The sequence below is a fragment of the Phocoena phocoena genome, chromosome 1, assembly GCF_963924675.1.
Source record: "Phocoena phocoena chromosome 1, mPhoPho1.1, whole genome shotgun sequence".
Taxonomy (NCBI): domain Eukaryota; kingdom Metazoa; phylum Chordata; class Mammalia; order Artiodactyla; family Phocoenidae; genus Phocoena; species Phocoena phocoena.
Window position 1 is genome coordinate 171021262 of NC_089219.1, and position 27406 is coordinate 171048667.

Sequence of the window (27406 nt, forward strand, 5' to 3'; positions counted from 1 at the left end):
TTGTACTTTGCTGAATTTGACCATTCTGTTTGATGTAGTTTCATGTATGGTGGTGATGATTATTTTATTTCCTATATTTTAGTATTTTGAGTAATGGCAAGATATTATAGCAGTGAGAAGGTAGTGTGGAGGCAATGAACAGGGTTTTTTAGAGAGAGTACTTGTGTTCAGTACAAAGCAAATAGCCTTATACATTCTTTGCCCATCTCAAACCTCTTAATTAATTTCAAGTTAGCAAATATATATTGAATGCCTACTATGTGCCAGATACTGTCTTCAGTAACCCCAGGTACAAAGATGAATTGAAACAAGCCCTACTGTCAAGGAATTTGCTATCTATCAGGGTAGGCATGTACTTAATCTAATGTGGCCAGGTAAGTGCTTTATTAATGGAATGAACAAAGGGCTGAGGAAATTCAGAGAGAAGGAAAATACCAAAAAGGACTCCTTTTCTCTTCTTTCTAATCTCTATGAAAATGATCTAAGAACCCAACTTAGCATGACAGAATGCTTTTGATGTAAAGGATTTTAGAGAAAATACTGAATATTTTTTTAACAGATTAGAAAATTGAGGGCCAGGGACATAACGTGATTTATCAAAGCTCATACATCTGCTTTTTGTTTTTGTTTTTGTATTTTTTAAGAGTAGTCATTGATTAAGGATTTACTGTACTCATAGAGGCTACCATTTAGGCTAATAAACCTTCCTAATGACTAGAGAGCAAATAAGTTCAAAATTGTATACTTTTATATGCTTCCATAATTGCAATATGATTTGAAAGAAAGAAGAGAAAAACGTAGGCTGATATAAATGAAGAATACACTAATTGAGCCTTATGTGTAGGTAAGGTTTGGATAGGTGGAGAGTATAAGAGGCACAGTGCAGATAAAAGAAAATTGAAGTAAGAGGCTGGGATGAATTTGAAGTATGCGTGACAATTCCTGGCACGAAGTCTTAAATATTCAGTGTGTGTGTGTGTGTGTGTGTGTGTGTGTGTGTGTGTGTGTGTGCGCACGCCTGCTCTGTGCCAGAGTGTTGTGCTTCCTGTTTCCCTATGTTTTCTGTCTCTTTAATCCTTACAGATAACCTGTGAGATCAGCATTAGGTCCAATTTATGGATGAGACTAATTGAGGCACAGAGGAATTAACTTACTTAGCTAGGTTACATAGTTAATATATGGGAGAGCCAAGATTACTTTATCTTGCTGCCAAGTACCCATTCTTTCTTTCTTCCATACCATGATGTTAGTTAGATGATTCCCAAATGTTCTCATGTGTGAGACTAGAAAAATGCTGTTACTGCCCAGTGGCCAAAAACAAATAAATAAACAATAAAAAATAAATAAAAATTGAACTTCATAAAGATAAGCTGATCTAAGAGGGATGATAATGAATTTTTTGGATATAATAAGTCTAAGGTGATTCTAACATTTCCAAAAAGAGACATCTAAAGGGTTCCTGGAAGAAGGGGATTAGTTATTGGAAGTGTGGAACATTAGATGAGGAAAGGCTGTATATGTGTGATCAGTCAATAAAAAGATGATGATAGAAGCTAGGAGAGTTGATGCACTTTTCCAGAAAGAAAGTATGTAGAGAAAAGAAAGGCAAAAGATATGACTCTGGAAAATTGGAAGAGAGTTTCAGTTGGAAGAGATAAGTGTGTAGGTATGATGGTTTTGTCTTAATGTTTGGCAGGGTTTTCTTTGCTTTTGGGTTTTTGTTTAATACTGATGCATCATTGTTATGAACCACCAAATTTTATTATACTTTAATTATGTCTACCTTCCGCTGTAGTCCAGAAAGTTTTTCATGCCTGATGACACACATGTGGGTTTGAAATTCAGCTAATTGTATAAGGAGTCATAGTGATTAACCATACAAACAGAAGGTTCTGCAGGGTTTGCACTAAACCATGCAAAGAAAGAAGAAAGGGGGTAAACAGTAAAAAGTAAGTAATTTGGGGAAGGAAAAGAGGTGGGTAAAGGGATAAGGAATAAAAATTTTGTAGGGCTTCCCTGGTGGCGCAGTGGTTGAGAGTCCGCCTGCCGATGCAGGGGACACGGGTTCGTGTCCCGGTCCGGGAAGATCCCACATGCCGCGGAGCGGCTGGGCCCGTGAGCCATGGCCGCTGGACCTGCGCATCCGGAGCCTGTGCTCCGCAACGGGAGAGGCCACAACAGTGAGAGGCCCGCATACCGAAAAAAAAAAAAAAAAAAAAAAAAAAAATATATATATATATATATATATATATATATATATATGTAATTCTCTTAAGAGACCTGTGAGGCTGTTATTACTGTTGCCCTTTTACACAGAAGTAAAAAGAAGTGAAGTGACTTGCATAGCTAGAAAGTGACAAAGCATGCATTTGAACAATGGTATGACTTTCAAATCCACACTAACTTCCAATTATTGAATGCCAAGCTGAGCTAGTAACTGAGGCAGGTGTCTGTAACATCCTAAGCTGAGTGTAGTTAGTACCTTTACAGCTGGTGTTACAATAAATACTGTGCCCCAGCCAACCGCGTGGTCATGTGACATCTGGTCACCCCGTAAGAATTGTGGGAGAACCAACACGGCCCAGGTTTAAAGAGGACAATTAATTGTTGCTTAGTGCAGGTGGTGGTGGGCACAGAGGGTACCAGTTGTGAGCTCTTATTTTCTTTAGATATCCTGAATTTTTTTCACAGATTATCAGTAGTTTAATAAGCAGAAGAAGCAGTCTAAAGCAGAATTTCATTCTGAGTATGAAATGTGGCCTTGTTTCATATGGACCATTGAGGTCCTGATCACTAGAAAGGACATGAGTAGTTTTCAGTTATAAAGCTAAGAATCTGCCCAGTTAATAATCTTTTTAACTTGCAGTCTGAGGTTTCTGATTTGAGAATTGAGTAATGCTTGCTCATGTTTTTATGGCTGCTCCTACATTTTCAAAATGCAAGTGGTGTAGAATTTTTTTTTTTAATATGGCGAGAGGAAAATCCACTGTAAGATCCGTAAGAATCTTTTTGATAGATCTTACTTTGTATTCATTGAAATATTTCCATGTATAGTTAAAAGAGCACGTTGAGTTTTCCCACTAATTATGTTTTATTCCCATTGTCGTTTACAAAAGACGTATATCTGTATTCAATAAGCAAGAGCTTACTGAAAACATGTGTACATAGGATTCTGTGATATGTGATTCAAAGCAATTAAAATATCAGCCGTGGCCTTTGTTTGAGATTTTCATGTAGGTGTCCAGGTAAAACATAAATACTTAAATCAATAAGTTAATACTGTTTCATTTTTTATCTACCATGTACCAGACATTATGCAGTGGGCGGGGGGAGAAACAAAGTTGAATAAGACATGATTCCTAGTCCCTAGATGTTTATAGTCTGTGGGAGGGTTAGATAAGTAAGCAGCTAATTAAAACACAATGTAATAAATGATGTAAGTACAGTGCTTAGGGTATAGAGAGGTTGCTGGGAGCCCAGAGGGTGATCCTTATGTCATTATGGACACAAGTACATAATAATAATATTGGACTTATGTAAGATACAATGAAAGGAACCAAGGTGCATAGTGTCAGTTTTTAAATGGATTCATTAAGATATTAATATGCGTCAGCAAACTCATTCCTTTGCACTGCTAAACAAGGCTTGCCAAGTTATGTGACGTTATTCTCTTTTAAGAAGAAGTATTTGTGAGAACTGAGATATGAGTCAATAAAAAGTAGCTTTTTCTCTTCATAAATATATTGTCTTGGTCAGCACCTTTGATACTGTTTATTATCTGTGGGCATCCGTATGCCCAAGACCGACATTTCCACGCTAGCCCTTTTGGTGTTATCCACCCACGAAGATTGACATTTGGATTTGCTGCCATACATATTTGCAGAATCAGTCAGGGTTTCCAGTTTGGCCTTTTCCGTTTCCACTCAGTCTGATGCCTTTATTCAGAAAGAAACTACCCTTCTATTGATTCTCTAACTTGCCGCAGGGTTTTTAATTTTTTCTTTTCCTGCGTTTGGTTTCAAGCTTTTCATTTATGCTTATGACAACCAAATTTTGCCTGTGTGAAAGCATTTCTTACGACCTCCCCACCGGTGTATTTCCCCTGTTGCCCTGCCTCCTTCAGTAAGGTATAGCACAGTGGTCCTCAAACCTCAGTGAGCATCGGAATCACTAGCAGGGCTTGATGAGACCCAGATGGTGGGGGTCCACCTCCCACACGTTCTCAGGCGGTAAGTTTGAGGCTTGAAGCCTGAGAATTTGCATTTCTGACAGGTTCCCAGGTGATGTTGATACAGTGGGCCTGGGGACCACCCTTGGACAACCATGGCAGACAGCATTGCTTTTCAAAGTGTGGTCTGGGGACCCATGGGAATCCCCAGGACTCCTTCAAGGGGTCCACAAGGGCGAAACTGTTTTCATAATAATACTAAGATACTATTTGACTTTTTTCACTTCATTTTCTCAGGGGTATATTGTGGTATTTTCCACAGTCTCCAAGCAGTGAGTTATAGCTTCTTGGATTTAAAAATTAAGGCAGTTTCAATTCCAGTACAGCAGATATCCATAAAACAAAGGCTCTGTGGAGTCCTCAATCATTTTCAAGAATATAGAGGCTGAGAACTGCTGGCCTAAACAAATGAGCACAACGTCTTAGAATTAAGGTCACGAAGACACAGTGTGTTCTAGCTCCTTTCTGCTCTCCCATCTCCACCAGACCATCTGTCCTTGGACACACCGACCTCTGTTCTACTCCTTGAACATCTCTTCCCTGCTTCCGGGCCTCCATATGTGCTCTTTCCTTTGACTGGGGATGTTCCCACCTCTCCTCCCCTTGGCTTCACTGCTCCATCTCGCCCCTCAGGACTCAGCTCAGCTGGGGTTCCACTTCCCCACCACCTTCTCCTTCTTTATTTCCTTCTTAGAATTTACCAGCAATCTATCGCATTCTTGTATATATTTTTTTCCATCTTTATTGGAGTATAATTGCTTTACGATGGTGTGTTAGTTTCTGCTTTATAACAAAGTGAATCAGTTATACATATACATATGTTCCCATATCTCTTCCCTATTGCGTCTCCCTCCCTCCCACCCTCCCTATCCCACCCCTCCAGGCGGTCACAGAGCATTTGACTGCATTCTTGTATATTGGTTTGTTTTTAGTTCAGTGTGTCTTTCCATGCCATCAATACCCGGTCCTCCTCAGCTTTGTTCACCAGTATATCTCCTCTTCCTCAACCCAAGACACACTGAAAAGGCTCAATATTTTCTTTCTTTCTCTTTCATATTTTAATTTTATTGGAGTAGAGTTGATTTACAACCTTGTGTTCGTTTCAGGTGTACAGCAAAATGATTTAGTTATACATATATCCATTCTTTTTCAGATTCTTTTCTCATATAGGTTATCACAGGATAACCTGTGCTGTACAGTAGGTCCTTGTTAGTTAGTTGTTAGTTATATATAAATATCTAGTTCCTTTACTCAGCAGGAAGGTAATGTAAAGGCTCAATATTTTCTTATTGAGCTAAATAAGAAGTATTTAGTCTTATTGGACTAAAATACTGGCTCTGCTATGTGTGAAGCAGGTGGTCTTAGGTGGTTTCTTTTCATCTCTCTAAGCCTCATTCATGAGCCTGAGATATTAATTAGTATCTTGCAGCATTGTGAGCATTAGAAATACTGTCTAGGCAACTTCTGAGAGTTCGGGCCACCTAGAAAGTGCTCAATCAATGTTTGGTGATATCAATCACAATGGATACTATTTACATAGTACATACCGGGTTCATCACAGAGAAAGAAAAAAAAACAATAAAAGAAAAGACAAAGGAAAAGAATAAAACAAGTGCAAGTGTCCCTGCATTTGGAGGTGTTCACATTTCACTGGAGTGTGCTACTCGGCAGGCGTTCTAATTGTGTAGCCAGTTCCGCAGAGTTGGGTTGTAGGGACATTATGTCGGTGTTTCACAAACTCCCCGTGTGAGAAGATATTGTTTCAGATTCCATGGTGTGGTTTAATGTCTGTAGAGCTCATAGTTAACACCATGGGGCGACTCAAGAAGTTAGTTGTATCTAGTCTCTTAGTTATACTGCTGCTTAGATGCCGCCATTACTTTATGGATAGCTTCCTTCTAGAGTGAGTTTAAGAGCATATCCTGCCGTACTCTTGGAATATATGCTAATACTTGACAGCCTCCTTTCTGTCTATGAATTCTTTTAATAGTGTGCTACCCCAGGAAGGTAATTGAAGATAACTTCTTTTTTCTGGAATTCTTTTTTCTTTGTTACTTTTGACCAACTTGAGTAAAAGTGTTCTAGGAATTCATTAAAGGTAGTAATAGCATCTCTTTCATTTTCTGTATTTTAAAACTTATGAACTATTCTTTATGCAAAACACCTAGTAAATTATATTCATTTTTCAGTTGATTCTCTGTATACTTCCTACCAAGTTGTGTTTTTTGTACTATTTAATTTTATGAAATGGTATTAGAATGGTTTTAGTTATAGAGATGGCAACATGGCTTATAAGACAAACTATTCAGGTGTTTGAAAGATTATAGTATTTAACCTGTTTGTGAATTCTTCCGAATATATACCAAGTTGTTTTATAACTATCATAAAATGCTAATCAGCTGTAGTGAACAATACTTATGCTTTTGACTAATTCAGCACATGGGTCAGTAGAGACAAATATACCAAGTTCTGTTGGTGACTGACACAATGGTAAATTAGACAGTAAATGGTAAATTAGCCACTGCTTTCCAGAAATGTATTTTCTTGTAGAGGAGATAAACATATAAATTTTAACATGATGCAGTCTGTTCAGTGATATAAGAAAGATGCAAAGAAACACAGGTATTCCAAGTAGAGAGAGAAATTACTTCTGTTGTATGTGGATCGAAGAATCCGTGTGTGTGTGTGTGTGTGTGTGTGTGTGTTTCTGTGTGTGTATGTTTGTATGTGTGTGTGTGTGTGTTTTAATTGGAGCATGGGAAGAGAGGCATTCCCTTTATTACTTTAATAGCATGAGTTCAAATGGTTTGCCGGTTGCCAGTTCGGGTTTCCTTCAGGCCCTTAGAATTGGCCAAAAACAGCAAATCAGCTATAAAACATTCAATTTATGGACCATTATTATAGATAAGATATTTAACTCTATTTAAACTCAAGACCCTTCCGCTAGTTGAAAAGCATCAGAAAAGCACCAGCTTATGTCGTCACTAATACTGTCTTTGTGGAAATTACTGAATTAAATTTTGCGATTTAGACTGGCTACCTTGTGGTTTTCACTTAATTTGTAAAGTAACTCTTCTTTATAATTTGATGTGTTTTGTATATTAAATATGTATCGGCATTTCCTATATGCTCGTGAGAAACAATTGCTCTGTTGTTTCAAGTAATTCACTGAAAAGAGTGATTGATGCTGCCAATAATAAACATCTTCAGTTGCACCATCCCCCTGCATGCACACCCTGCATGCACACCCTCCTTGCTCCCAACTCCCAGCAATCCTACAAAAGCTCCTTATTCTTGCTTACGTCTATTGTAATATTTATTGTGTCATCTTATTATTGAGATTGTATCTTGCATTAGACCTTGAGACAATTAATACAAACGATGATAGTTATGAGATACTGATGTATGTGTTTTAAAGATTATCTCATTTAATTCTCGTAATAGCTCTATAAAATGGGTACTACTTTCATACCCATTTTACAGATGAGGAAGTTAAAGCAGTCATAGAGCTGAAACATGGAGGAATCAGGCTTTAGACCCAGGCCATCTGGCTTCATACCCCATACTTTTAATCATGATGACGTTCTGCTCCTAAGAACTACTCTATACTGGAGAAAAAGAGAAAATTGATGAAATCCATAAATTCTAGTTTATTATTTTAAAACCTTGTGGATGATATATCCCATTGTGACCAGTGCATCGGACAGCAAGAATTACTGATAGGACTTCATATTGCTTTGTTTTCTAATCTTATTACAAAAGTGATGTTTTGGCCACAATTGATTTTGTAACCTGCAGACTAAAAAATATAATACGTTACGTGGAATTTTGCTATAAAATAGTGAGAAAGCTTAAACTAGTCAAGTACTTAATGCTTTATTACTTGCTTATGGATCACACAGAAAGATTTTCATCTATTCTAGTGTAAGGATAATTCTTCTATTCGTGAGTATATTTAAAGGGTTGATGTCAGTTTGTAAGTCTAGTGGGGCAAAAGTTTAATACTTGGGCCAAAGAAAATGGAGCATCTTTATTTACTCCATTTGATATTTCTCGTGAGTTTCCACTTATTAGTACTGGGTGTGGGGAAGGAGCATGTGGGTGGGGATGCAGGAGTCAGGAAGTGAAACGGATTTGCCCATTACTGTATCTCAGTATCAAGTCTGTTTCTAACAAATGCTTGATCTTGCATTTCTTTTCCCCTTCCCATCTGCTTCTCCCCAAGAGGCAGTAAGGAGTTTATGTGCCCTTGGGGTCATGGAGAAGATTACCTTTGGTCCATGCATCGTCCTCCTGTCCATGCAGTACACTTTGGTCCTTGCTGATGTCTGTCTAGCTGTTGTGATCTGAACACAGGCACCTCATTCACTTGTATAAGTCTGGTCCTGTTTGGCGTTTGGAGGTACCATGCTGGTACCCATTACCAAAGCCCATGCATTCTAGCCATTTGTCTCTTATCTCCAAGTCTCTGTGCTTCTTTAGGTCCCAAGACTGCTCATCCACTGGTCCCGCCCCCCCCCCCCCATTAGTTTACCAAAACTCCTGGATCACCTGTCTAGCACACTCAGTCCATGGGGAACCAGTAGCCTTCTCTCAGGCTATCCGTCTAGCTCCCTCCTTCCACCAATGCAGCTTTCTACTTCTGTGCCAGTTCGGGCAGAGTGCCAACTCAAATGTGGGACTCTGCTGGAGACTTGCCTTCTTACCAGCTGTGCCGGAGCTAAGCAGATATTCCTCAGTTCCCCCGTGCTTGTCTGCTCTTACCCCTCACTTTACCCTACATGAGTGGGGGCAGTTCGAACCGTGGTTTCCGTCTCACCCCCTACTTCAGCCTCAGTTCTCCTTTCCATGCTCTGCAAGAGTGGGAAGGCAGGAGCCTCAAGGCCCAGCCGTCACTGGCAGAAGGGCTTGCACACAGTTTAGTGGTTGTTTCATCTTTATTGGTTTATATATTTTGAGTTTGTAACATATTAGCTCGCAGGGTTTGTATTATGCAGTCCTTTAGTACCTTCTATAGCACTTAGCAGAGTACTGGGCGTGTAGAATAGATATTCAATAACTCTTCTCTTGTGGATTCCTGACCCACTGAACGGCATGTATTTTTTGTTTGATTTGTTTTGTTTTGTTTTAAGAATAAAGGTAGCATTTAATGAATACAATCAGCAGTATTACTTTTATTATTATTAATTAGGGATTGGGCTTGGTGCATGTAACAAAATGCCCAAATAATGGTGTCTTGAACGAAAGAGTGTTTTGCTTTGTTCCTTCTTCCTGTCATGAGAAGACATTTGATGGCTTTGTTATCCAGATAAAGAATGGCAGGGTGGAAACCTTTGATTCTTTTGATCTTTCACTCCTAGTCAAAAAATGGGTGTTGTTGCCTGCATCCCGGGCAACCTGAAGTACAAAGAAGGGCACAAAGTACATGGCAGCTAGTAAATCCCATTGAAAGAATTTTCCTTAGAAGCTCCACCCAGTGATTGACATACTTCTTATTGGCCAGACCTTACCTCACATGACCATCTCTGGCTGTCTGATTGATTTTATGATGCAACCAGAGTTAAGCTAGATATTTACTTCTTTCAACTTAAAGCTAATTCTACTAACAAATGTCCCCTAGATATGAGGGTCTGACTATGTGATTTTTTTTACTCGAAATATATATTGGCCAGAGGATATTGAAGGTTACAGGTTATTATTTGTGATTTGTGTAGCCATTCATTGAGAAAGATAGTATGTAAGATACTGAGATATTCTGTTATCTTTAACTAATATTTGATTTGTTTTTAATTAATTCATTCACTCATTTATATATACCTTAAAGACTAGTTTACATATGCTTGTAGTTGTGATCTTTTTTCTTCTCCTCTCAAGTCACAGTTACGCGGTTTTGTTTTTTAAGTTATAGACATGTTTTAGTGCAATTAACAGTATAATAATCAGAACTGCATTACACGAGACTGGGTGGTTGCCTGCATCTTTGCTTAAGGAGAACAGCTTGTAGAGTATAATATCTTAAGTGTTTTATTTGCTAAATATGAACCATATTAAGGTAATCAGTTTTTAAATGTGGAGACTATCAGCGTTTTTCTTATAAATTACTATCAGTGTATCTTTGCTATTCTTAGAGGCAATCTTTTAAATATCAAAACCAGCTGTAATTTTTCTCTTTTGATATAAATTAAAATTCCATACAACATCACTGTCAGCTTAAGGTAGGAAGAAATAAGCTAGTTTATAAAAACAATTTGAAAAATTAAAAAAAACACGCAATTCAAAAGGGCATATGCACCACTGATAATGGTGTGATAAATTATCAAATAATTAATGTGGAAAGAAAGTAATTTTAGCTCCTGAAATGTTGATCATATCTTCCAGTATCAGAATAATTTAAGTAATTTATAACTAAGCACTGAAAAGTTTTCCTAGTCTGCTTATATTCCTAAAGTAAATTTTTTAATGTATGTGGTAAGATTTTTGTTCAAAAATCTATCTTAATGATTTTTTACTTTATCAGTCGTGTTTGCTGATTATCATAATCACCTTCACTGCCATGTTACCCCCGACCTCTTATACTACCAAAAAAAATTATTTTTACATGTACCAAGCTTTTCAAGTGTGTTACAATTCTCATTAGGAATGGGAATTATTAAGCATCTTTTTTGTTTTTTAAGTCTCTTCTTTATATAATAGATTCTGTATATGTAAGCTTCAAGAAGGAAACACTTTCTAGTTTCTATTTTCTGTATATGTGACTCGCTTTTTTAAGCTTCTGCAGAATTGCAAGAGATGGGAGGATAGGCTTCAAAACATCCATTAGAATTTTTATTTGTTGTTTGAAATTTGTTTAAATAGTTGAACATTATTTTTAAAAGTGTTATGAATGTCCAGGGAGATAAAGGGATTTTTATAAACAAATTCCCTGGCAGGAGCTGCATTACGTGCTATATATTTCAGGCTAATAATAAGGGCTTACAGTGGGTCAGTGTGTCATATCCCAGCGGTGTCTGGTGAGATAGAGGGTTATCTAATATGTCAGCTAGCTAACCCTGTGAACAATTTTTTGAGCAGGCAAGATAATGGGACTGAATTCTGAAATGAGGGTTGAAATATACTGGAGTATTGTCACATGTGAGAACAATAACTTTTTAAAGTAAATGTAGTCACCTTTTGACGGCATTAGGCATATTTGATAATGGGGTATATTTTAAGTGGATAGATTGGGTAGAGTATGAAGAGAATCATATATAATGGTATGTTTAAATAGATAAATTTAAAAATCACAAATTCTGTAATGCACAGGAGGTTTTTATTAATAGAAAGCTGCTGAGGAAAAAAATGGAAACTTTTTTTCTTCTCTATTATGATTACTAACTTAACATAACCTAATACTAGTAAGGTTTCACCTTCCTAATTGCAATTTTAAGTTTTGAATATAAAGTTACTTCTACCCAAACAGGGGTACAATAATCTAGAAATCTTTCAAATTGTTTTGCTTTACTGTGTTTCCGGCTAGTATCTTCGTAAACCATCATATAAAATGTTAATGCCTTTTTTAATGACTAATTGTTTAAAAGGTTTTTATTTCAGTCTTCCTTTGCATTTCCCTGCATTATACACTTAATTTTGAGAAAAGGTTTGTGTGTAGGTGTGTAAAATGAACCTCAAGAAAATGCTTATTTTTAAATGTAGATGTGAATTGCTTGATGTGAATTGAATAAGATAATCTACATTCATACTCTTACGGCTTATAAATTCAAATTTTAGAAGATGTATAGATTTGGAGTATAATCTAAGTATGTTGCAGTGGGATGAGATTATAAAGTTTTTTACACCATCTTGTGCACATTTTATTTATTACTTTGGCATTTACTCTTATAAAAGGCAGATCTTTATGCACAATGGATTTTGTATAAACATCTGTGGACCTATCCTTATTTTCTTGAAGCCTGTGGTATTGCAAGCATCATGAACGAGTGATTTAAGAAGGCTTTGGTCAGCCAGCAGAGGCCACTCACAGCTTGCTACTAAAACTGGATGGCAAAGTGAAACTCTTTCTTTAATCACTATTGGCCATCATTCCGAGCTGGTTAATTTTTAGTTCCTTACTCAAAAAAAAAAAAAGAAAAATTGCCGTGGAGTCGTGAGAAAAAAAAATTTTGCTGTATTTGTATTTTAATTATGTAGTGATTAATCTTTCTATTAAAACATTTAGATCATTCATTATTTTGTAGGCCAGAAATGAGAAAATATGCACTTAATAATTAGAAGTATTATTATTCTAATAGGCCAATAATTCTAAATTCTTAATTATTAATACTGACTTATTTTAACTAGGAAAAAACTGTTAAAAGAGAAGATTTAAAACAATTACATTGTTTAGTTTTAGAATGAAAATAGAAGAATTGCTAATGTTGTCATATATATACACATATGTATGTGTGTGTATTTCCGCACCTCTATCTGCTTAGTATAATTCGCATTTTGAGAATTCTTTTAAAGAGGTATATGTGCTGCTATTACTTGAAAATGTACTAAGATTACTTCCAGATTACCTGAAGTCTGTCTTCAGTCACTACTTCATGTGATACTGGCAGCTAAAAGGTTAGCATCTTCCGTTTGACACATATGCTTCCTGCCAGAAAGGGTAATCCTCAGTTGAAAGGATAGCCTTGTGCTTCTCTGTGCTTTATTTCCTGTGATTTTTTGATTCTTTATAAAACCTTTCTGGTTTGAAGGTGTAATCTCACATTTACATTGTTATCTGCTTTTGAAGGAAAAAAATAGTCCAAGTTCTCAAATTTTCCAAGTTTCTTCACATATTCTCATCATGAAATGTTTACTCCTCTCTAGTGCGATTTTTAAATTTCTTTTACTACTTCGCCTGTAATGACTAGCGGTGGAGCCATTTGTTATTCTTGTTAGCCTCTCCATAACATGGGCTGACAACCCTGTTTGAGCTGCCATGCTCACTCTTGCCTATATTTAAAATAGCCCTGTAGGTTACCCTGAAGTTACAAGTAAAGACCAGAATGTCCTTGAATGTATATTTCTAGGCTGAAGATTTTCCAAGAGTGTATTCTAGATTCAAGCCAGCATCTCCTGTGGCAAATCCCCAAATACAAAAAACACTTGTTTTGATGTATTGTCTCCTTTGTGTGGTCCCCTGTAGGGGAAACTTAGTAAATTGTGGATAGAACAACGTAGGTTCAAATCTAGCTCTGTTTTTAGTCTTTGTAATCTGGATGTGATGTGCCCCCACCTCAGTGGGTGTTAGTTTCTTCATCTAGTGTTTGAGGATAATGATGTCTATTCACTTTAGCCGTCTTGCCTGTGAAAACTTACCTTATAAGCAGGAAAGACTGATAAAGAATAGGAGTGTCATCATTAATCACAAAAATATTTCTACAAATTGTATTAATTCTTGATGTGTCATGGGTAGTCATTATCACACTTTTATTGTTGGGTTGTTCATGCTTACATCCTTCTAAGAAGGGTTAAAAATTGCATAGTAAAAGTATAATGGAACAATGTGGAATCTTTAACCTTGACACCCAGGTAAAAGTCATCAGATTCACTCACTGTCTTACATCTACTACAATATAATTTAGATAACATGAAGGCTATGAATAGTAGATGCTGCATAGATCCTAAAAAGAGGTTTTTTTCCCCTAAAATCTTACCAGGGTGAGCTCTGCTGATAAGAGCAAGATTGTTTATGAATATTGGTATACTTAAAGGTATGAATAATGATGAGAACCTAGTACATCTTTCTGTAATGTTATTAGATTTTATAAAATCCCAAACATTAGCACATGAATTATTTACTGATCTTTCTTTCTTTAAAACATACAAACAAACAAAAAAAAACCACCTTGGAATTAGAGGGGTCCCTTAACACAGAACTTTATCATTATATAAAAAAGATTAGTAATATTTGTAACAATATAACTAAATCAATGTAACAATCAATGTAACGATACAACTAAAGTCACCCAACTGAATGGGAACCATATACCACTCATTATATAGTAAATTTAAGCATGATTTTATATACACAATAGGTAACTAGTAAATATTTGTTGAATTGTATCAAGCAGAGCAGTCCGGGGTTTAGAACAAGGAACAATCAACTACTGCATCAGGAGCTGGAGAGAAGGATCACAGTGGAAAGCAGAGATGAGATTAGAGAGGGCTTCAAATGCATTTCTCATTAGTTTTAATTTTGCTTTCAGTGTGGAGCTATGGATGGCTCTGGAATGAGAAAATCGACACGTTGAAAAGCATGAAAAGTAATTTCTACTTTTTTGTATGTTGTTTTAGAAGTAATTCTAATGTTATTTTCTTGAATGCTTTCCATCCCCAAATAAATTGTGCCTTTTGTGAATCGTGACCATTCTGTAATATTATATATGAGGAGAGGTGACACAATGAGATATTTTATTCATTCTCCCAACTATCTTGTACCAAATTTTTAGAACACTTATGTAAAATCAGGTGCCCTCATTTGAAATACTTCTGGAGAATCTTTCTTCATTCTTCTGTATGTGATTAAAAGATAGACATTATACACATTCATTTAACAACTATTAATTAAAATCAACTATTGCAAAACATTTAGAATATGATTTTCTTGGGCTTGTTTTTAAATGAAGATAATGTATAGACTAGCAACTATAGTTAAGTTAGTTTCCTTCCACCTCTTTGCTTTCCTTTCCTTACTTCTTACCCCCAGGGTTTAAAGTCCTATTTTTAAGCCTCTTGCTGTTGAGTTGTTTTCCTTAATATCTGTCACATATATTTGACTGACACATTTATTGAATGTACCGGGGGTGGGGGGCCTTCATGCAGAGCCTTCTAAACTTTAAAGGCTTGTTTCTTTCTTCAGAGAAGTTGAGTCAAATTAATAATGGTCCTTAGAGAAGCAGGAAGCTTCTGGGTCTTGACAAACTGGCAGGGAGGCTCAGACAATGTCTCGCTGTAGCCTGGAGGCCGGGCAGATTTGATTGACCAGTTCTCACAAAACTGAAAGGCCCTCTTTTGAATGGCAGCCTGCCACCCTAAGTGTTTGTCAGTGTAGGCACTGAAGCAGAATAGCATTTGGAAAGCAAAATATAATTGTAAGTGAGAGAAAAGTTGGAGGACAATGGCTCTACTAGAGGCAGAGAAGAAAGGATGATGGTTTCTTGTGCTTCTATGGAGACATAACATCTCCTGAATTTATAGAAGGAATCTTATTCACTGAGAACATAAGTAGGATACCATTCATGTTGAACAAACTCATTATTAATTTCATAAGACCGTTGTGTCTCAGGTAAGTTTACCTGATATGGGCAGTAGTTCATTCAACCATCTAATTATAGAAGAATGGGATGAGATGCAGTGGGTTTGGTAATAATAACAAAGCGAAAATGAGGTATAAAACCAACTGTTCTATCTTTGAAGGAAAGTCATAAGATCAGTGTTGATAAGTCAGTGATAGAAAAAATAAGAAATTTCTTTTAATGTATCTAATAAAACTGCTAAAGATATTTTGTCATTGAAATCATTTGGCTCAATTTCCCTTATATTGGTACTTATTGACCTTATGAATTTTGATAGTGGTACTTGTACAGCTGTTATTAAGTTTTCGTCTAGTAACTACTACATTTCTGATTTTCTAAGGTTGATAACTTGATTGTAAATAACAATAGTAAAAACTGAGATCCATGTGATCTTTTAGCATTATAGTTTATTTCACAATCTAGTAAGGCCAGAAGTTGACATAAACACTATGCTATCCAGAGACCATTCATTCCTATCTAACTTTGAGTTTATTTTTTTAATTTAATAATTTGCATAATAAACATAGATACTGAAAAGAAATATGCCTACTTTATTTAGGATTGTAGTCACTTATTGACGTAGTAATATTTAACAAATGAATCATAAAAATTCAGGGCATATAGTGTGATGTTTAAGATTCTTATCAGTAAATATTGGCTAATTATATAAAAGATTGTTTCCAGAGTTTTAACAAATAACAGGAATTGGATTGTGGAGATGCTATTTCTCATGAAGAACAGAATACCTGTTTCTTATCTGACCTTTTGAAATAAAATCTACTTTTTCTAACAAATAACTTTTACAACATGAATATCTTATGGGATATTTAAAGAGTTATGATATTTTTTTTAATTTGTGATTTCTTTCTAAGACATTTCTGTAATACCTGGAAGGCATATTTTTTGGAGAATAAAATAATCACCATACTTAATCACTTACTAGAAATTAATACTTTGACCTGATATTTTAAGTTGCTTCATTTTATTTTTAGAAAGATTAACCCCGAATTATAAATTTTTAGGAAGAATTCTGTAAGAATGTTTCTTGACATTTTATAATTCTTTGAAGTATCTACTAATAATCAATCATATTAAATACATGTTTTCAAGTTTAAAAAACACTGAAACTCCAGTATAGCCCTGATTTCCATAAGCTGAATTCTATACTAAGATCTTAGCCTCAGATTTTTGGTAAGCATGTCTAGTCACTAAAGTTGCAAAAGATTCCTGTTGTTAGAATAGCTTACTCCTGAGGCAGGCCAGTGTCATTGACCCTAAGATCATCGTGGATGGATCTCAGTGTTTCTTTATTTCATTTAAAAAGTTCTAAATTATGCCTCTTTACATATCTTTAAAAGTAAAACCAACATTGACTTGAAATAACAGTGAAGGATATTCACCTCTTTTTTTTTTTAAAAGGGCCATGTACTAGGTAAATAGGTAGAGTCATTTAAATAGCTACATTTGATATTGTAAATCTTTTGTGAGTTATTTACAGCAATTGAATTGAGCTTATAGTTTCTATATATGATTTCTGAGAAATACATAGTATGATTATTTCTGACTAGACTGAAAGCTTACCTTTGTACTGTGGTGTATATTAGTATACATAGTATGATTATTTCTGACTAGACTGAAAGCTTACCTTTGTATTGTGGTGTATATTAGTATACATAGTATGATTATTTCTGACTAGACTGAAAGCTTACATTTGTATTGTGGTGTATATTAGTATACATAGTATGATTATTTCTGACTAGATTGAAAGCTTACCTTTGTATTGTGGTGTATATTAGTTATAAATTCTGTTTTGTTGTATTCAGTTGCATTGTTTTCATCAGGCAATTTATCACATGGGTATATGTGAAATTTCTTCATTTATTAAATTTCAGATTACGTATTTCAAGCCAGAGCGAGACTTAAACATTTTTCCATAAGTATAGCTGCAGGTAAACAAGCAATTTTAGCCCTGAAAATAGCTTCTGCTTCTGTCAACACTTTGTTTATTCTTTCTCTGAGATAAAAAGTTCAGTTTTCTGATATTTGCACCAAGATAAAGTCAGTAAACAAGATTAATATAGTGTGGAAAAGGTTGTCAGCAGCCCTGGCAAAGGAAATAAGTTGCCTGTACATAGAACATACTGTAAACTGAATAAAAGTGTCAGGTCCACCATGAGATAATGTGATCATGAACCTCTAACAAAGCATGACATAGGCGCAGTCGGCTTTTCTCATAGCCACTGTGTCGAAAATGGATTACTGTATTCCAGGGTTACCCACTGGAATAGCATGAAAACCTCATTTTGAGATGAATGCAGGATGTAGTCCTGGAGTTGAGCCACATGTTTACCTGTGGTGCTCAAACCATAGGGTTATTAATGTCATCATCTGTGCACATTTGCAGTATTTGCATTTCTTAGAGTTTCAGTGTGTGCTGGCATCCACGTTACCCAATTGATACAAGACAAAATAACATTTTTGAAAATGTTCGTTTCTTCTGAGGGGTATTTGTTGCCTCATCATGCCTTTTTGGATTCTATACGTTAAGTGGCACTTCTATAATTACAGAGGGATTTTTTTTTTAATACAGCGGAGCATAATGTAAAGCCTTTTGCTGTCAGTTCATGTTTCATCATTTGTGATGGTGGATCCGTGCTGTTTTTTATGTTCCCGTTGAGAACCCGCTATAGGATAGGAAAGTTGTGACATTTTCTTTAAAAATGGGAATAGCTTGCAATATCAAAAAAGTTGAACCTTGAATTCTTTCTCAGCTTTTTAATTTGATTTAGAAATAAAGGAATAAAATTTTTTCCCTTAAGTGAAATTACATTTTGTTCTATGTAAATACACAAATAATTCCTAAGTTTACGGGAAAACTATAAAAAGGACTACTCACTACTTCCTTGACTTAAGTCTTTGAATGCAATTTTTCTGAAGTACAGTTGATTTACAATGTTGTGTTAGTTTCAGATATACAGCAAAGTGATTCAGTTATACATATATATATGTATATATTCTTTTTCAGATTCTTTTTCATTCTAGGTTATTACAAGATAATGAATATAGTGCCCTGTGCTATACAGCAGGTCCTTGTTGCTTATCTATTTTATATACAGTAGTGAGTATAGTTTAATCCCAAACCCCTAATTTGTATGCATTTAAAATGTGTGCATTATAATACATGTTATTTACATTTAGGAGTTAACTACAAACATGTTGGTCCTAGGAAATATCATCTTCTCAACACTAATCTAATTAAGTAAACCTTTTTTTTATATACAGTTAAATATATTTGCCGTTGTACAGTATTTGGAAATGAGAGTCAGTGGTCTAGTTCTTAAGAAAGATTTTTTTTTTCTGTTATGAAGGTACTTTTTAAATAGTCTTAAAATTCTAGCTGAGGAACTATGCTAGACTAAAACAAATAGCACATTGTTACCAGGAATTAAAGTATCTTTTGGTCCATGCAGTTGTGTCTTAGGTTTTGAGAATCGTTATATTCTCCATTTCAGAGTGGATGTCCTCAAATGAAAACATCCCTGTTATTCACTGCCTTTTTACACACTCAACGGTGACCTATTTTTGGTTTTAAATATCCTTTCAGGTGACCACTCCTGGCCCAGTCAGTAACAAGAGAATGGTTCACTTTTCTCCAGATTCTCATCACCATGAGTGAGTATGCATGGTATTTGTATAATCTTGTTGGGCTATTCTGTATCTTTCTTTTGGGAAATTGGTAGCTATTGCTAGTAAAGGTGGTTCAATTTAAATCTGTCTTGTAAAAGAGTAAACATCATATACCAAGGACAGTAGTCCAAGAACAATTTAAATGAAACCCATGACAGAAATATAAAGAAAAGTTTTTAAGTGATCATTCTTTTATTTTACTTGCAATAGAATTTGAAATTCACGTGTTACTGAAAGTCATATATAAGATTATCTCAAAGCGTTTAAATTTTCATTACATTAAGTAGCATCAAGCTCCCCTTCGACTCAGCCATCCTCACTTCCTTCCTTCTACAGCCCTTTCTAAGGTACTGAAATGAAGAGTGAGTCTTTTCCTCATGAATTCTCTACCCTCTTCTCCTGTCCAGCATGAGCTGTGATGGGACCAGAAAGTATTTGCATTTAGCAACAAAAGGAAGAGACTAATTTACTAGATAACTCCAAAAAAGTAAAGCTGTGGCTTGGTGAGTTATGGGGTGAATTTCTAGGTGCCAATTCTATTTCTAAATACATCTTTGTTGGAAAACCTGAAATAAGTTGTGTATTTTGGCTCAATACCATGTGTCTCCTATGAAGCTGGTTGCACTTGAGAAAGACCATTAAAGTATGGAACGATATGAATTAATTATTGAATGAATTTTTTCTGGAAAACAATTATATTAGGACCCATTAGGTTCTATTTTTTAAATCTACTTTTTATCAAATATAAAGCAGAAATTATTGTTCAGATGTAGCTTAATTTATAAATATTAATATAGTATAATTTATATGATATAAAATATCTATATAGATTATTTTTATATATTTACTTTTATAGCTTATGATATCACAATCTTCCCTCTTAATAGCTTATCTTACTCATTGTTTCATTATCCCATAAAAGACCTTCTCTCTTTTTTCACTCAAACAGAAAAAAAATAAAAATGGATAAAGCATTTTTTATCTCATAAGGACCACCAGAAGATTTGTATGTTTCCGTCTCGATTTTCTGTTCTGATAGAAAACAAATACTCAAGAAAGTAGATTTAGAGCTATATTTAAGCCAAAACTCGCATTTGGTAAAGATTGTAAATGCCCTGAGGGCAAACAATCTCTATCACCATCGTAATCCAGTGCCAGTTGTTGAGTGAGTGAAGACATCAAAGTTTGTATTTAAAATAGGACAAATGCAATAATGTCAGTTGAGTATTGCTTCTGAAATTAGCCGGTATGACCCTCATTGTAATATCCCAACAACCCTTCCACACCCATCTCCCCATAAATAAGAGTTTCTGGGGATGGAACTTAGATGCCACTGTTTTTAGAGTTTCCCAAGTCATAGCAATGTGTTTGATTACAATTCTCTCAACACTCGGGACTAAAACGGTCATTTTACTACCTCGCGCCCTACCTGCTACGCCCACTTTTTTTAGTATCTCATTCTGACCTCCTCTTTTCCACATCCTCCTCCATTATTTTAATTACAGCTCTGTTATCTTTTATATGGATCTTTCTGTCTCTACTCTCTCACTATTTCAGTACATACTACTTACTTCTACTATTCAAGTTCAGTTCTGATCCTTTTATTTTCCCATTAAAACTTCCAGTATTGATTGCCTCTTGACAGTGGACAAACCTTAGCATATCGTTAAACACCTTCCACAACCTGGCTCCAGTTACATTTCCACTTTGTTATCCGTTATCTCTTCCTCCTAACACCAGTGGTCCAGCTGTCTACCTCTGTGCCCTGAATACAACCTCTGCTGCACTGGCCCCTTTAGCCAGTGACTTTGCTCATTCATCTCCTCCTATCCATATCTGTCAAAGCCCTATTTGTTATTCAAGACTGATTGAAAAGTCATCTATTATATTTTTCAGGATGTACTAGGTGCAAGTAACAGAGTATGAAACTAATGCTAGCTCAGACCAAAAGGTTTGGTTTCTCTTTTCCTCACACGCGAAGTTAGAAGGAAGGTGGCTCTAGGGCTTGCTACTAAGCTTAAGGACATTATCAAGGGCCAGACTATTTCTCTTTTTCTGCTTCATCACCTGTATTCATGTCCTAGAGCTACAGTAACAAAGTATCACGAACTGGGTGACTTAAACAACAAATGTATTGTCTCATAGCTCTTTTCTTTTTCCATACTTCTTCTTTTATTTCATTGCGGAATAAAATTCCTCTTGCATTCTTGCACTCTCCCTTTAATTTTCTATATTCTTAAAATACTTTTTATTGAAGTATAGGTAACATACAATATTATATTAGTTTCATTTATTGAAGAAGCTGTCTTTTCCCCATTGTATGTTCTTGCCCCCTTTGGCATAGATTAATCGCCCATATAAGTGTGGGTTTGTTTCTGGGCTCTCTATTCTGTTCCCTTGGTCTGTGTATCTTTTTTTGTGCCAGTACTGTACTGTTTTGATTACTATAGCTTTGTAGCATAGTTTGAAACCAGGGAGCATGACACCTCCAAGGTTTGCTCTTCTTCCTTAAGAGTGCTTTGGGTGTCGCACATTTCTGAAGCCTGGAAGTCCAAGATCAGGGTATCAGCAGGGTTGGTTACTTCCGAGGGCCCTGAGGGAGAATCTGTTCCTTGCCCCCTTCCTCACTTGTGATTTGCTGGCAATCTTTGCTGTTCCTTGATTTCTGCTACATCACCCCAGTCTCTGCCTTCATCTTCCCATTGCCTTTGCCCTGTGTCTGTATCTGTGTCCCAACTTTCTGCTTTTTATAATGACACAGATACAGATATATAATAGCATTTTATAAGGTCAAATTGAATTAGGGCCCACCCTAGTGACCTCATTTTAACTTGATTACCTCTGTAAAGACCCTATTTCAAAATAAGGTCACATTTTACAGTACTAGGGGTTAGGACTCCAACATATCTTTGGATGGGGAGGGAGACACATTTCAACACATAGCATCTTCCTGGTCTTTTTTTCTTATATGTCTTCACATTTACTGCCTCATAGTCTCAAGATGGCGCCTATGGTTCCACATATCATGTCTGCATTCAAGGCAGGAAGAAGAGGGAAGGACACTACAAGCAGCTTTCCTCAAGAAACAAAATTATTTTCAAAAATCACTCACCCACCTTCCCTTAATTCTCATTGACCAGAACTGGGTTACTTGGTCACCCATAGTTGCAAGCGAGTTTAGGAATGTAGGTGTCTAGCAAAGGTTTAGATCAGTCATGATAGGTTTCTTGAGTCTGGCACATAGTGGCCCCGAACAAAATAAGGATAAGAAGAGGATGCTCTCCATTGAGTAGCTGCTAACAAAATTTGTCGTTCTCAGCTCACTGACTTTTCAACATTCATACACACTCTTCACTCCATACACACATACTGTGTGAAATACCTTTCCTGCCTTTCCCAAAGAAGACCACTTCAAAGTCTCATCCAGTTACATCATCTGTCTCAAAATCTCTTCCGGGACCTCTGAGTGACATGAAGCTTTAGTCAGATCTGGCTATGGCTCCTTGTAGTATGTTGTATGTAGCATAAATTAAAGGTGACTGCATATAAAATATAGAATTGTGGAGAATGCAGCCTATTTCAACAAAAGCTCCTATTTGGTAAAGGAAGCACTTAATATACGTCCAATTTGGCAAGCAGTCCTTTTCTGCTTTCTTGGAGGACCTTTCTTGTTATTTATATGTAAGATCACAGCTGATATGTTCATTACCTCAGATGCCCTTCCAGGGTGCTGCACAGTTTTTGCAACTCATTTCTTTTTTTTTTTTTTCCCTTCAGCTTTATTGAGATATAATTGACAAATAAAAACTTGTAGAATATTTAAAGTGTGCAACATGATTTTATGTATATTTATATACATATACATACACACATTGTAAAAAGATTCCCACCATCGAATTAACACATTCATCAGCTCACATATTTACTTTTTTTTTTTTTTTTTTTGGTGAGAACATTTAAGATCTACTCTCTTAACTTTAAAGCATACAGTACAATATTGTTAATTACAGTTGTGATTAATGTGCATTAGATCCTCAGGCTTGATTCATCTTATAACTGAAAGTTGGTGCCCTTTTATCAGCCTCTCCCCAGCTCCTCCACCCGACTCCCCACCTCAGCTCCTGTCAACCACGATTCTACTCTGTTTCTAGAAGTTCAACTTTTTGTTTTTTTTTTAAGATTCCACATATAAATGATTTCAGGCCTATTTATCTTTTTCTGTCTGGCTTATTTCACCTAGCATAACGCCCTCCAGGTTCATCCATGTTGTCACAAATGGCAGAATTTCCTTCCTTTTAAGGCTGAATAATACTCCATTGTATGTGTGTATATTAATTGACCATATATGCATGGGTTTATTTTTGGGCTCTCTAGTTTGTTCCATTGATCTATGTGTCTGTTTTTAACCAATACCATACTGTTTTGATTGCTATAATATAATATATATTTAGTATGTATTTTTTGAAGATAGTTTGAAATCAGGAAGTGTGATAGCTCCAGATTTGCTCTTCTTTATCAACATTGCTTTGGCTATTTAGGGTTTTTTATGGCTCCATACAAATTTTAAGATTTGTTTTCTATTTCTGTGAAAAATGACATTGGAATTTTTATGATTCCCTTCGCTCTGTGGATTGTATGGATATCTGTGCATAGTATAGATATTTTAGCAATATTAATTATTCCTATTCATGAATGCAAAATCTCTTTCCATTTATTTGTGTCTTCTTCCATCAGTGTTTTATAGTTTTCGGTGTATAGATGTTTCACCTCTTTGGTTAAATTTATTCCTAAATATTTTATTATTTTTGATGCTATTGTATATGGGATTGTTTTCATAACTTCTCTTTGTGATATTTTGTTGTTAGTGTATCCAAACACAGCCGACTTATGTATAGTGATTTTGTGTCCTAAAGCTTTACTGAACTCGTTCATTTGTTCTAATAGCTTTTTGGTGGAGTCTTTAGGATTTTCTATGTGTACTATCAGGTCATCTGCAAATAGAGACAATTTTACTTCTTCCTTTCTGGTATGGATGTTTTTACTCTCTTTTTCTTGCCTAATTTCTCTGGCTAGGACCTCCAATATCTGTTGAATAGAAGTGGCAAGAGTAGTAGCCATCCTCGTCCTTTTCCTAATCTAAGAGGAAAAGCTTTCAGCTTTTTACCATTGACTATGGTGTTAGCTGTGGGGTTGTCATATATGGCCTTTACCATGTTGAGGTACATTCATTCCTTCTATTTGTTGAGAGTTTTTATCATGAAAAGATGTTGAATTTTATCATTTGCTTTTTATGCATCTATTAAGATGATCATAAGACTTTTATCCTTCATTTGGTTAACTTGATGTATCACATTTATTAATTAGCAGTTGTTGAACTATCCTTGCATCCCTGGAATAAATCCCACTTGATCATTGTGTATGACCCTGTTGAATTTGTTTTGCTAATACTTCATTGAAGATTTTTCTATGTTCATTGGGAATATTGGCCTGTAATTTTCTTTTCTTGTAGAATCCTTCTCTGGCTTTGGTATCAGGATATAATGCTGGCCTCGTAAAATGAGTTTGAAAGTGTTCCCTCCTCTTTGATTTTTTGGAAGACTTTGAGAAGGATTAGTATTAATTTTTCTTTAAATATTTCATGGAATTCACCAGTGAAGTGATCTGGTCCTGGACTTTTTTTGGGGGGGATAGTTTTTGATTACTGGTTCAATCTGCTTCCTAGTAATTGGTCTTTTTAGATTTTCTGTTTCTTCGTGATTTCAGTTTTGGTAAATTTTATGTTTCTAGGAATTTATTCATTTCTTCTAGGTTATCTGATCTGTTGGCAAATAATTGCTTATAGTAGTTTCTTGTGATCCTTAGTATTTTTATGTGATCAGTTGTAACAGCTGGGAAAGTAGGTAGTTAAGACCCTTCCAGGGAGAACAAAGATGGGTGTTTTGCCTGCTCCCTCTACACTGAGCTTAGGTGTATTGCCATGAGGGGACATTGTTCCTGTGTCTGTTTAAAAACTGCTTCTTTGTTTGCTGTAGTCCTGTAAGACTAGTGAATGCAAGCTCCACTGGCTGTCAGAGCCAGGAGATCCAGGGCCTGTCCCTCAGGAGGCAGCTGCAAAAGCTGGGGCACCAGACATGTGTACAAGCTAGCATCCTGGTTTTGTTGTTCCAGCAAGCAGGAGTGAGAAGGCAGGGGAAGTACCCCCAGGCCCCTGGACTCTGAGGAGGATGGCAGCCAGCCCCTAGATGCATCCTCAGTTAGACTCTAGAACCTCAGGCGGCAGCTTGTAAGGTTTGCCATCAAACCTTTGCCTTCCAGGAGAAGACTGGGAGATGGACATTTTTAGGCAAACATCCGGCTCCCTCTGGGCTGAACCTTGAGGGACAGCCACAGAGAGCTCTCACGTGCCCATTAAGAACTGCTTCTTTCTTTGCAGTCCTTTGAGTCTCAGAGCTGGGTGCTTCAGGGACCCTACCCTCAGGCGGGAGTCTTAAAATTGCCTTTCTTCCACTTTAGAAAAAAAAGATGCCCTCTCAGTTCTGATCTTATCTTGGCACATTTCCCTGTAGTGTAAAATCCTCTTGGGTTCCAAACAGGGGGTCATTCATATTGTACTGATAATGATGTTGACAGATTAAATCAAATGACTAAGTCACAAAGCTTTATGCAATTTAGGTAGTTACTAATTCTTTGTTTTCAGCATCTGGTAGATTATTAAAAATACCGCTTAATCTTGAAATCATTGTGTGTGATATTTTTTGGCGTAAAACTCTGAAGGAGTTCAATAATCAAGTATTGGTTCTAACCAAATTCCTTTTATTTCCATTTGTCAATTTGTGTGAACAAGGTTTCTGAGCACTCAAATTGTTAAAACTATCAGTAGAATTGATGCTAATGGTAATATTCATCAATGGATATGTGAACTAATTTGGGGGGAAAACGTGTTAATGATAGCTTTCTAATAAAATTTTATTTTTATGCTTAGTATTGTCAAAATGTATTTATGTTGGTTTAGTTGAGTATTAATGAAAACTATTTCAGACCTTAAGTAACTGATGGTTATCAACTAACAATTATTATTAGCATTGACTAACTTACAAACTTTTCAAAATAATTTTTACTCTAGTTTTATAGTCACAGATCCTTAAGGAAATGTTATATGTGTATTTATATACATATGTATGTATGTTATATAGATATACACACACATTTTTGTTGCAGAAGACTATAATAGGATAACTAATAAAAGACTTTCAAGGGCTTCCCTGGTGGCGCAGTGGTTGTGAGTCTGCCTGCCGATGCAGGGAACACGAGTTCGTGCCCCGGTCCGGGAAGATCCCACATGCCACGGAGCGGCTGGGCCCGTGAGCCATGGCCGCTGAGCCTGCGCGTCCGGAGCCTGTGCTCCTCAATGGGAGAGGCCACAACAGTGAGAGGCCCGCGTACCACAAAAAAAAAAAAAAAAAAAGGCTTTATACTTTATATATATATAAGGCTTTATACTTTGTGTACTGCCCATTTCACCACGAATAATTTTCTTAAGTTGAGATTTAATGAAAAATGTTTACTGCTATGTCAAGAATATTCTTAAGTGAAACTGGCTTTTTTGTTTTCCCCCTGCAAGTTCATGGCAGTGAGGAATACAGTGACTACTAGTTCAGTATTCCAGGGACGTCCTCACTCCCGCCCAGGGCTGCATAGAATACACTTTGAAGACAACACTTTGAGAACCACAGGCAGAGATAGAACCAAGAATACCAAAATTCACGTATCATCCTAGGTCCTGAAGGTCGTGTGGAGCTCCCTGTCAATGTCCTCTACATTGACACATGTGCCTTAGCCTTTTGGCATCCTCAGTTGTAGTTGCTGCCAAGATCTAGTTCCTAGCATATGGCTTCTTCTTAATACGCTATCCTCTCACCTTAATTTTTATTCCCATGTCTTGATCCATGAAACCCTATTATAGAATATTGAGTTAGGAGTTTAACAGACATTTCTACTTCCCCATTCCTCAACCCACCCCCTTTCTGTTGTATACTTCTTCATACTTACAAGTCTCTTCAATAAAGCAGTTATGGTTCACAAGGAAGATGTTCAGTGTAGAAGATGATATTCCATTTCCAAAGTTCATTCGAATTTTCAGTGATAATCTGTAAACTAGTGGTGTCCG

General features: G+C 36.1%; 1 protein-coding gene across 1 annotated transcript in view; it reads left to right on the forward strand.

Moving 5' to 3' along the window:
- The window catches only part of GPATCH2 (G-patch domain containing 2), a 151210-nt gene that overhangs the window by 80884 nt on the left and 42920 nt on the right, over positions 1 to 27406 (forward strand). The window contains exon 6 of the mRNA XM_065885121.1: positions 19157 to 19224. Within this exon, the coding sequence (XP_065741193.1) occupies positions 19157 to 19224 (68 nt within the window). The remainder of the gene's footprint in view (positions 1 to 19156; positions 19225 to 27406) is intronic.